The sequence below is a fragment of the Trachurus japonicus genome, chromosome 3, assembly GCF_045865225.1.
Source record: "Trachurus japonicus isolate A0001 chromosome 3, Traja_1.0".
Classification (NCBI taxonomy): Eukaryota; Metazoa; Chordata; class Actinopteri; order Carangiformes; family Carangidae; genus Trachurus; species Trachurus japonicus.
Genome location: NC_140909.1, coordinates 34,558,219 through 34,570,747, shown reverse-complemented (window position 1 = coordinate 34,570,747; position 12,529 = coordinate 34,558,219). Strand labels below are relative to the sequence as shown.

The 12,529-nt window shown below is 44.1% G+C and overlaps 1 protein-coding gene across 1 annotated transcript; it reads right to left on the bottom strand.

Moving 5' to 3' along the window:
* Nucleotides 1-1,551: 1,551 nt before the first annotated feature.
* On the bottom strand, nucleotides 1,552-7,630 carry LOC146990276 (uncharacterized). The gene is made up of 2 exons (XM_085773043.1): nucleotides 6,547-7,630; nucleotides 1,552-1,645 (listed from the first exon to the last, which is right to left on the bottom strand). The coding sequence occupies exons 1-2, from the start codon at nucleotides 7,566-7,568 to the stop codon at nucleotides 1,552-1,554; spliced, it is 1,116 nt and encodes a 371-aa protein (XP_085629169.1). The 5' UTR covers nucleotides 7,569-7,630.
* Nucleotides 7,631-12,529: the final 4,899 nt, after the last annotated feature.

The following is a 12,529-nucleotide window of genomic DNA, read 5'->3' as shown; positions in this document are numbered from 1 at the left end:
GAAATATGTACAGTATATAAAACTGCCTTGTGGAGTTTTCCAGGTTTATGGGTCATGGATTTCCAGTATTACTTACAGGGACTGGGAGATTCCACTAAACAAAATGTTCCTCATTGTCCTCCTTATGTTCTGTTTTACTACAGCTTGGTGATGAAGGGGCTGTCCTTAAATGGGAACTTGTGCCAAAAACAAAAAGATGGCCTTGTATCAGACAAAAACAGCCTCCTCCTCCTTCTCCTGCTGCTCCTGAAGCTACAGACAGTAGCGCTCATGTCACTTCCCCTCAGTAGTGTTGGTGGTGGTAGTGGGCAGGGCATGGTTTGCAGTTGGATCTTTTCATGATGCACACTCTGCTACATGATACACCACTGGGCTGCCCCTAGTTTGAAAAAAGAGAGTAATTTTATGGTAATTGTAAGTGTATCGCTCATCTAATTTAACGCAGGTTCAGGTTGAACAAGCTCATTTGTCAGACAGAGCGATGACAGGACTGACATCCCTGTCTCAGCACAGATAGAGAGATGGTGTTAAAGTGGTAGCCCAGTTTAGCACAGAAACTGAGTTAAGCGAGGAACAGTGAAAACTAGACTGGGATTAAATCCAGTATGACTGCATAGCTTCATAAATGGAAATGGGCAAATGTTACATTTTGATGTAACTTCTGCTTGGACTGACAGAGCAGATTGAAACACTTCAACTGCCAGTCAGTGAAGGTAAAAATGGTTTATTATCCAAACCACAAGAGGGGAGATGATTGAGGAAGGGCCAGGGGAGCAGGAAAACTCAGCCTGGATGGATGGATGGATGTGGGTTTGGTGTAGCAGGTTTGTCGGCAGGAATATGTTACAATTCCCATCCTATGATTCCTCTGACCTCATGTTTCAGAGGATGCATTTCAGTATGTGGATGCATTTTGAAATGAATCTGTCACATCGACTGTGCTGTGTCATCATCAGCTGTGACATGTGGTTTGGCCCGGTCCTCTGTGTACACCCTGACATCCTAACTCTGGGATGAAGACGTTTTCTCCTACAGTGAGAAGAGAATTCAATGACTAACACACCATCATGATTGCACCTCAGAGGAATGGACTGATGGGAGTGAGAATCGATACCATGGGGCTGTGACTGGCCTCCCCAACAAACTCGATTCATTTACCAGCTGCTGAGGAGAGAGATCTGTCTGCACCTGAGAGTCTGACTCTTTAAAATGGCAGTTTTCCAGGCCTCAATTCAATTTCTCTCCACTGAAAGATTGAACCAAATCTCTCTAACACAGGGTTATTCTGCTAAAGCAAACCTATTTATGGCTGTAAAATCTTCCCATTTCCCTCAGAAAGATGTTGTTTTTTGCTGCATTGATCAATAACTGCGACATGATTGTACATGAAAACAGTGCAACTTGTTTTCACAAGGGTTCGTCAGGAATGAGGTTGAAGTGCTAGCTTGCCATTTTGTTCTGTCATGTTTTGCTCTATGCTCACCTGCTCAAGTTTATAAACTGATGATTTCCCATGTGTGAAGTGGTTCCACCTAAGTGGCCTAGCTTATTTCAGGGGTCCAAACTGAACCAAATGTACACGCACAGAACTGTCCACACCTTCCATCTGCCTGCTCCCTTTTGGATTGTCTGCCCCTCAACTCGCCTCAGCAGTCGAGGGGCAGTGAAGGATCTTCTCGCCCTCCTTCTGGTAAAATGGCATTATCTGGTCCTTCGCGATCCACGATGTCTGCCATGTATGTCTCACAGCTCTCTGTTCTCAGATAGTTGTGCAAAGCACAGCAAGCCAAAACAATGTTCTCCACTTTGGCAGTGTCCTGTTGTTGATAGTGGTGAGCAACACTCTGAACCGGCTGGCCAGGATGCCGAGGGCATTTCTATTACCCTCCGAGCTCTTGAAAGTCTGTAGTTGAAAATGCGCTTGTCCAGAGAGAGCCCATGGTGTGGATAGGGTTTCATGAGGTACTCCTTCAATGGAAATGCCTCATCCGCCACAATGCAAAATGGCGAGCGCTGGTCAGAACCGGGAAGTGGGGCAGGGGCAGGTATGTTGGTGGTCCGATTCTCCAGGGCATCTGCTAAGGTGCACCCAGCAAAGACCTCACCATCAGATACACAGCCTTGGCACCCAACATCCACATACAGGAACCTGTAGTAGCTGTCCACCATCGCCATCAATACAACAGAAAAGTGGTGCTTGTAGTTATAATACGTTGATCCAGATCCCGGTGGACGTAGGCACTGGAAACAGGCTTTCAGCAGGCCCATGGTCATCTCCACCCGGGCTCTCGTCCTGCAGTGAGCCCGGTTGAAGTTCTGTTGGGGGCCTGGTTCAGGGTCAGCAGCCTAGGTTGGCATGGGTAACCGCTGTCACCCAGCAGAAGGCCATCAAACTCTCCTGTAATGTATAGTGGACATATTACAGTGTATTAAAGGTGGGAGACAAGTGAATTATATTGTGCAAATCTTTAGGTTGCTTACTACGTTGCAGTCTGTTGCTCAGGTTAGACTCGTGATAAATCCTCGAGTTGTGAACAGACCCAGGCCACTTGGCCTCCACATTGGAGATGATGTGTGCAGCATCACATTATGGTCTTGACAGTGCAGAGAATGACAGATGTTTAACTATGATGCAGTCATTAACATTTTGAAACAGTCATTCTACATGTACCTGCATATTTATGCTGTGAATGGACTTCCTATTCGTTATGTGAAGGCGCTGTGATGGGGATGCGTGTGCCATCTATGCAGCCAATCACACTGGGATATCCTAAAATAAATTAAAATTACTAATCCCATTCTGAGGTTGCAGCACAATGTCATTAACATAATATAATTTAAAATTAATCAAACAGATCTCTACATCATTCACCTGCAACTCTCCTTGATGGCTCTGACAGGTTTATGTCCAGGGAAAACAACAAAGATGGGTAAAATAGTGCTCTGCATCTCCGACATTGTACAAAAAACTTTGCATTTGCAAAGAAATGCAGGGCAACACACAGTATTTGCTGAGATGTGAGAGCATGACTACGGTTGGTTATGTTGCAAATGTATGGAAGCATTAGGTTGTGTGTAGATGATGGACTGTGACGTGGAATGGTACCGCTCAAAAAGATAATTGTCTGGAAATGCTAGAACATCTATGTGCAGTCTGATAACCATCTCCTGACGAATAGTTAATTATCTGCGCAGTTATGCTGCACCTTCATCCACGGGATCATTATCAAAAGGACATGCCATGTTGGTGAAGAAATAGACTTCTAATATAGCCTACTGACTCTGATTACTGTTTTTTTAATGATTTCTGACAGACAGCAGAACTAGGCTACGCCAAAACTCCCCGTGTGTGTGTGTGTGTAGAAACTTGAGGTTCACTGAGAAAAACCTGGTCCCGACCAGGGGCACGTTGCACGAAACCAAGATAAGGGATCAAGCCGGGATGGTTATCCTGGCTCAATTTATCCGTGATCAAAAGCGGGATATGTTATGACAGTTACCATGGAGATTTATTCTGTGCCTGCTCGAGACCAAAGCAAGGCAAGGCATCTTTATTTATATAGCGCATTTCATACCAAGGCAACTCAATGTGCTTTACATAAAGACAAAACATTTAAAAAAGAAGCATAAGACAGAATAAAAACAAACAAAACAAAACCGGCTTATTCCAGTCAGAAGACCGTTACAGTAGTCTAGTCTACTGGAGATAAAGGCGTGAATCAGCTTCTCCTGATCAGTTTGGGACATAAAACCCTTAATTCTGGATATGTTCTTTAGTTGATAAAAGGCTGATATGGTGACTGATTTGATATGACAGATGGGGTCCAAGGACTGACCCCTGAGGAACTCCACATGTCAAAACCACTTAATCGGATTGATAACTACCAATGGTCACAAAATAACTCTGTTCCTCTAAGTAGGACCTGAACCATTTTAGGACTGTCCCGCTGAGTCCTGCCCAGGTTTCCAACCTGTCCAGCAGTATACTGTGATCCACAGTGTCAAATGCAGCACTGAGATCCAACAGGACCAGAACTGACACCTTGCCTGAGTCAGTGTTCAACACTCTAATAAGAGCTGTTTCTGTACTGTGGTGAGGTCGGAAGCCTGATTGAAATTTGTCAAAGAGTCCACTGGAGTTTAAGAAGTTGCTGAGTTGATTAAAATCCACTTTCTCAACGATCTTGGCTATAAAGGGAAGATTTGAAATGGGTCTGTAGTTGGTTAAAATGGTAGTATCCAATGTTCTCTTTTTTAAGAGTGGCTTGATGGCAGCTACTTTCAGGGGTTTAGGAAATGTGCCTGATTGAAGTGAGCAATTTATTATTTGCTGCAGATCTGTTTGGACAGAGCTTATAATAGTTTTTAAAAAGTCAGATGGAATTGTGTCAAGACAACATGTCGATGTTTTAAGATGCTGAACTGTTTCTTCTAAGGTTTTTTGGTCAACTATATTAAACTCTGACATTACAGTTGATTTATTCCTAGGTGATTTTAGGGATTGCATCATTGTATTATTTTGATGATTTGTGTTATTTAGCCTTATGGATTTGATTTTTTCATTGAAGAAGTAAGCAAATTCATTGCATTTTTCTGTGGAAAACTATCTCTTTTGGGGGGGTTGTAAGCTTATCAACCATAGCAAACAGAGCACGAGTGTTGTTCTTATTAATCATTTCAGTAAAGTGTTGCTGTCTAGCCTTGAATAACCCATGGTTAAAATTACAAAGTCTTTGTTTGTAGAGGTCATGGTGGATTTGAAGTTTAGTTTTTCTCCATTTACACTCAGCTTTCCTGCATTCTGTTTTCAGAGCCTTTACCATCAAAGTGTTCCTCCATGGTGTTCTCTGTCTGGTCAAGGTCATCTTTGTTTTAATAGGTGCAATGGTTTCAATGACATTTGAGATTTTGCAGTTGAAATTATCCAGGAGTTCATCAACTGTCTCTGCACTCACAGTTGGTGACATGACTATAGCCTCCATAAACTTAACACTGGTATTCTCATTTATGAACCTTTTCCTAACAGATACAGAGGGTAACTGCATGTCCGGAGTTATCTGTAGGTCAAAGAACACACAGAAATTATCAGAAAGAGCCAAGTCCTTGATATCAACAGAAGTAATGTCAACACCTCTAAAGATAACCAGATCCAGAGTGTGGCCTCGGGTGTGTGTGGGCCCTTTCACATGTTGGGAGAGGCCAAAAGTGTCAAGAAGAGAGCAAAGTTATTTGGCATTTGTGTCCATGTTATTGTCTATGTGAATGTTAAAATCCCCTGTTATGATAAAAAAAAAAGTTGTGTCAGTGCAGATAACTGACAGCAGTTTGGCAAACTCATCAAAGAATTTTCCTGGGTATCTTGGTGGTCTGTAAATAATTAGGAAGAGAACTTTTGGATCCCCCTTTACTAAAAAACAGAGATATTCAAAAGAGCTAAAATCACCAAATATAGTTTCCTTGCACTGAAATACAGATTTAAAAATGGCAGCAACTCCCCTGCCTTTCTTACCACTTCGACACTTATTCAGAAAACTGAAATTTGTTGGTGCAGCCTCAATGAGAATGGTAGCACAGCTACATTCAGTCAGCCATGTTTCACTAAGAAGTAAGAAGTCTAGATTATAGGTCATAATGATGTCATTTACTAATAAGGATTTGTTGGCTAGTGATCTGATATTAAGTAGAGCTAACCTTGTGGAGATAACAGGAGACACTGGTGAGTTTTGAGGTTGACAAGCTATACTCACTAGATTGGTAGATTTAATTGAACCCTTTTTTATTTCTCACCAGTTTGATCACTTTTCTGTTACCCGTCACCACAGGGATTGAAAAAGCTGCCTGAACTCCATAGGGCCCTGACTTTTCCTGGGAAAGAACATTCTTGATATCAGTATTGCAGCCTGGACCCGGCACATATCATTCAGACTCAATGATATGACAATTCAGAGACTCAATGATATGATGATTCTGACGCGGTGGAATGGGAGGGGGTGGACGATGTGGGGGGTTAATGGGGAAAATATGAGACCCTGGCGTGGTGTTAGTTGGATTCCAGTAGTGACGAGGCTCTTCATCCTGTCAGGGAGAAATGGGAAGTCAAGAGTAGATGAAGAGAGTTGGGGGCTGGATGGAGTCCGGGGGGTTGAATGTTGGGAGTCTCCTGTTGGGGCCGGGGGAGACTCCCCCTTTGGGGCTTTTGGGGCTAAGGGAGACTCCTCGTGTTGTGATGATGGGGCTGGTGGATAATCCACTTGTTGGGGTGCAGATGATGATGCTGTTGGGGCTGGTGTATAATCCACTTGTTGGGGTGAAGATGATGATGTTGCTGGGGCTGGTGGATAATCCACTTGTTGGGGTGCAGATGATGACGTTGCAGGTTCTTTCTGAGTCCGCTGTCCTCTGTTGTCAATCCTTAACTCAGTGCCCTCACCAGAGCGCCGTCTTATCTGCTGTTTTGGATTGTCTTGTCTCTTGTCCTTGACAGGGACTGCTGGTGCCTGACGCAAAAAGAAAAAGATGTTGGCACTTAGCAGCTGTACTCCTGACTTGTTAAGGCTAAATCCATCTGCCTTAAAGAGGTGCTTGCGTTCCCAAAAGATGTTGAAGTTGTCAATAAAGTTCAGTGATTGAGCAGTACATGTATCTTTAAGCCATCTGTTCAGCATCATCAGCCTGCTGAATCTCTCATTTCCTCGCCGAACTGTTGGCAGAGGTCCACTGAAAAACACCTCAGTATTTAAACACTGAACTTTGTTTATCAGTTCCATGAAGTCTCGTTTTAATAGCTCCGATTGTTGCTTCACAACATCAGGGGCTCCTGTGTGTATGATGAGCGATTTCAATGTTGGATAGTCAGCAATAATCTTCAGGATCTCTTTTGAGACATCAGACACCATGTCATTGGGAAAACACAGTACCTTGGTGTTTTTCTTGCTGCAAAAGCGTTTTATGTCATTCACAGCTCCGTCACCCACTATCAGAGTTTGAAGCCCAGTAGTTAGCTCTCTCTGTAGCCCTTTAGCATCAGATTTAGCCTCATACCTTTCTCTGGTCCTGGGAGATGAGCCTTCTTTTGGGGAGTCTGGGTCCTGTGAAAGTGGAGCAAATCTGTTCACAAGTAGAATCCCTGTGTCTTGGGGCAGTTTGCTCATAGCCTTGGTCCGTGGTTGTTTTCTCCCTGGTTTTGGGAATGAAGAGACAGTCCTGTGTGATGGCCGTGCAGGCCACTCGGTGTCGTAATCCATCTCCAGGTGCTGGATTCTGCCTGATAATCGTCTTCCCATGTTTGAGGGAGGTATTTTGTGGTGCTTTGGCTTTGCACCAAGAGAGTTCCAGGGAGGACTGTTTGATTTACTCCCATTTACACCTAGCTCCGGCCGTGCCTTGGTTGTGCCCGTTAGCCTTGTGTTAGCCTGCTCCCTTTTGCTCTTTTGGAATATCGGCAGAGTAGTATAATTTCCATATTGTCCATTTATCTCCACGTTCACTTCGAGCCTATGAATTTTTGTTTCCAGTACTGCTATCTTCTGGAGCAGTTTGTGGTAGTCCTCCGTGGAAAAAGGAGGCATCTTGCTGCTAATTAGCTTCTGTTAGCTGAGCTCCTCAATCCCGGTCACGACAGTGCCGGGTTGTGCTGCTGATGCCACACTCTCAGGGTAAAACAGTTTAAAAAACAGTCGTAGCCTCCAGTAACTATCATAAATAAGGCTCCCAGTCATTTGTAGGTATCCAGGAAAAAATACAAATACATTTCAAAAGGAAAAGATTGCAATGGAAAAAAAAAGAGTGAAGCGGAGAGCAAAAGAGTGAAGCGCCTGCACTCAAGCAAAGCCCTATAGCTGCGATTAACATGATTCATTTAAATATAAAAATATACAGTTGCGCTTGACATGATTTGTTGAAATATAAAAAAATATATCTATACAATTGCAATTGACTTGATTTGTTGAAATATAAAAATATATATCTAGCCTCACAGCTGCTAGGCTGCAATTCGTCTGCGCAACCCCCACTGGAGGCTGCTGCTGGTGTTAGCCCCCCGGCCCGCGACAGTGTTGCCACTGCTGGTGTTAGCCCCCCGGCTAGCGCCTTATGGACGACAGGGAGGCATAGCTGCCGGAACAGGGAGATGGAGCAGCGACAGCAAGTTGTAAGTTGGGCGTCATTTGCCAGATGGTACTATCGGCGTGCAGGTACAGTGAGGTAGTAGCACTTGTGGCTGGTCCCAGACACGGGTGGATATCACCGGATAGGAGGAGGCATAGGGAGATGATGGTGAGTACATCCACCTTCCCTTTCTGTGAAAGCAGGCATATTATATATATTTTTTAATTTCCAACTCCGGGTCCATAGCAAAACATAACACAACAAGACATAACACAACAACAGACACACAACACAAACAATTGTCGCTTCAGTGCCTCGTTAATCACTCCACGTCCGTGTCCAAGATGCTTTGCTTCTGTGAGTTTGGAAAATTTTCCATACGTTCTCCAACCAAGTCTTTCTCGATGACATAGATCGATCGCAAATGTGTCAGTGGCCAATGGACTGTGCCAGCCGTGCGCTCCTCATTCTCCTCACCACAGTCATCTTAACCAACATAATACTACACATCCTCACACTGTTTGTTTCCACTGGGGAAAGTGCTCTATGTATTAGTTTTACGTCCTGATCAATCAGTTTTGTTTATTTTCTCCTCTGAGTCATATCAGAATGTAGGAATAAATTACCTTTGGGTCAGGTTGTCCTGTCCTTTCATGGTCTCCTGCTGTTTTCTCCTGTGTGGCTTTTTTGTCGCCACACAGTCTAATTGTGTGTGTATGTGTGTGTTGCATGCCTCTGGTGCCTACTTCAGCCAATTCACCTGCACACCTGCTGTTAATCAACTCATCAACCAGTCACTCACCTTGTCATTCAGCCTCTGTGTCACTGCTCCTGCTGTGAGCTGATGTGAATCTACCCTGACTATAGATCAGCACCTCACTCAACCCTACAAATAATAACCTCAACTATCCCTTTATGCATGAATGCACTGTCGCTGAGTGTCCTCACAAATATATTCACTGTGTGTATGTCTGTGTGTGTGCGCACACCTAGCGGACAAAGAGGGGGTGTGAGGGTGGAACGATGAATTATAGAGAGGTGACAGAGGGGAGGGGCTGATGTGTTTTCTGTGTGCGTGCTCGTCAGTGTGAGGACTGACGTGGTCTCTCATCAATGTTTCATGTCCTCCCGGGCTGAGAACATTGTTCAGTGAACTGGCGGGCCCCTGGGAGCCTCAGTTTTTTCTGCTCTGTGTTTGTGTTTCATGTGGGATCTGGGGGGTATTCCAGAAAGGAGGTTCAACAAACTCTGAGTCTATCCTGAAACTCAGAGTTGACTTACTCAGAGATGGGAAACTCTGAGTATCCGGTTCCAGAACAGCTGATCTGAATTAGTTCAATCAACTGATCTGAATTAATGTCAATGTCAACTGATCTGAATTAATGTCAATGTCAATTTATTTATATAACACATTTCATATGGCGAGAATAAACTTATTGTGCTTCAGAATAAAAACAAGATGTAATACGTGTGAGTACATATTAAACCAAATCCCGTTCTGATCTTTTACAAAAAAGTGTCAAAAAAGAGAAAAAGTACTCTGTCTCCTGTATCTCCACATATACTCCCAAGGCATATATCCTAAAAAATACTATCCTAAAACATTGGTCCATTTTGACCTCTGATCCTACATTAACCCAGCTTTTTAAGGATCCCCCTCTCTTTGTCTACAGAAGAGGTCCAAATTTGCGTAACAAGCTGGTACGGGCGTAGCCTCTTAACAGCCTCTCGCGGAAATGCATTTCATTTCATTTCTCGGGAGAGTCTGGCCTCATCCCCATTCTAAGCGTCTGGACTGAAACCCCCAGAAGGCCGAGCCAATCAGCGTCGCCCGCTGTGATTGACACAGCACGTTGGCCAATCAGGGACCGACTGGTGCAAAGCCCCGTCGCTACACCAACTTGCTGATTGGCTGAATGGGGTTGTCTGTCAACGCTACTACCAAAGATATTAAACCGTCTTTGCTACTACTCCCGCCCTGCTGCCGCCCACCCCAAACACTTAGAGCGGGGATGAGGCCAGACTCTCCCTCGGAATGAAATGAAATGCACTTCCACGAGAGGCTGGTTTACGAGGCTAGTACGGGCGAACATCAAGCCAGATCCAAAACAGACACTTTTGGCCCCACTTAGAGATGGGAATTACCCATGTGGCAACTGTGCTCAGTGCCACAACACATGTAAAACTCCAAATTTTAGACATCCAAGATCGGGCAAAAGTTTTTCTGTAAAAGGCTTTATCACATGCAGTACAGAAAATGTTATCTATTTACTAAAATGCCCTTGTGATAAGATCTATATAGGTAAAACCACACGCATGTTAAAACAAAGAATTAGTGAGCACAAGAGCTCCATCAGACGTAATGATGTGAACTATCCTGTAGCCCGCCACTTTAATGATTTTTCTCATCCTATCTCCTCTTTACGATTTCAGGGCATTGAGCGCATTGTATTGCCAAGAGGAGGAGATGTGGACAGAAGGTTATGCCAACGGGAGTTATTCTGGATAGATACTCTAGACACACTTCAACCAATGGGCCTGAACGAGGATTTCGATATGCATGTTATGTTGTAATCCAAGACATTTTTCTAGAATGTAGAGACTATGGTTTATGATGGCTTTTAGCCTGATACCCATTCATAGCTCTTCACTCGATTAATGTACTGGTTTTCTTTCTTCTTCCTTTTTTTCTTATAGGTGTTTCATGTTTGCATATGTGTTTTTTCTAGATTGTTTAAGAAAAAAATGAATTGACTGTGTTTCACCCTGTAAACTGCAGGTTCCAAGAGGTGGAGCTTCCACCATCAGGGTGCACACAGGTGTATTGCATATCACTGATTGGATTGGGGAGTGTGTGTGTTTTTCTACCTGCCTGTCCATTGTCTCAGTGTATTGCTCTGATGAAGGTCGTCTGAGACCGAAAGCTTAGCCTTTAATAAAGTAAATTGCATAGATCCAAGTGTGCGGAGATTTTTCCCTTTAGTTTGGACACTTTTTGATACCTCCAGCACCTTGGCAGAGAGCCAGCCGGGTGAAGCGGCAGCCCCCTTTTTGCACAGTACATATTAAACCGAAAGCTAGTGCATATTAAAATAGAAGCCAATGTGTTAAGACAAAACAAACAATCAAGCAAACAAAAAACTAATTAAAAGCTTGTGAGAAGAGATGTTTTAAGATTACACTTAAAAGAAGATATTGTTGGATATGAGCGGAGTTCAATGGGTGAAGAGTTCCACAGTGTTGGACCAAAAGCACCTTGAGCTGATTTTGAATGTATGCGTGATATATTTAGGAGAGATTTACATGAAGATCGCAGCAGAATGTATAGTATCATAATTTTAAAAAATATAAAATATTTCTACATCAGTCACCTGCAATCCTATGGAATTCATCTTTGATGTTTCTGACAGGTTTGTGTCCGGAGAACACCACCATCATTTGAGGGTAACTTTCCTCACCGCTCTACACACTGTTGCCTTTCCAAAGTGTTCTGCATCCCCAATGTTGTAAAGAAAACTACCGTTTACATAAGAAACGTAGCGCTATGCATAGAATTTGAAGTGATGTGAGCGCACGTCCACGGTGTGTGAAGTTGGTGATTTGTGGCCGGAGAATGTTTTCAAGATAAATTATAGTGTTAAGCTGTGTTCACACCAACCGCGATGAACGCGATTTTTTCGCGCGACAAATGAGAATCCGTCGCGCTATCGCTCGTGTTTTGACGCATGACCGTTCGCATCATCGCATCATCGCGTCCCCCCTCCCCTCCCCTCTACTGTCAATCCAGCTAACAGGACGGATGTAAAAATGTGTTGAGACACAGAAAGTGCACTCATTTTACCGTAGGCTTGACAATGGACGAGGTGAAGCTGATCCTTGACGTCCTGGTCCTGGTGTAGCAGGTAAAAAAAACTCCGCTCAGCCCTGCTCGTATCGCGGCCGTTGTACGGTACTTCAGCTGACTGTTGCTGAGTTTGAGGACTTGCTAGCAGCTAGGGTTGTTGCCAGGATCTCCAGGCAGGACACCAACTAAAGTTACAGGCTCTTCATTTCAGCTGCAGAGTGCCTGTCCATCATGGATGTATTATCCATCTGTCTCCGGTGAGTAGCAGTCGGTAGCAGTGTATTGTTGTGTCAGAATCTCAACACTGATAGGCTGTCGCGTCACGGCGTCACGCGATGTCGCGTCAAAAGTTCAATATTTTCAACTCGGGCGTTGGCGCGATTTTCGCGGCATCGCGTCCATCGCGTCGCGTGTGACGCGCGTATCGCGTCGCCCGGCGCGATTTCGCATCTAATCGCGTCTGTGCATTGACTTTACATGTAATCTCGACGCGCAACAACGCAGCATCGCGTTTGGTGTGAACGCCCCTTTAGAGCAGAGCAGAGCCACATCCAGTTCACCACACTGACGCCTTCAGGT

Coding starts and splice junctions, on each gene's coding strand:
- LOC146990276 (XM_085773043.1), bottom strand. CDS start 7,568: ATGCCTCCTTTTTCCACGGAGGACTACCACAAACTGCTCCAGAAGATA. Junction 1,646..6,546: donor GATGGATTTAGCCTTAACAA/GTCAGGAGTACA, acceptor TCGACTGCTGAG/GCGAGTTGAGGGGCAGACAA.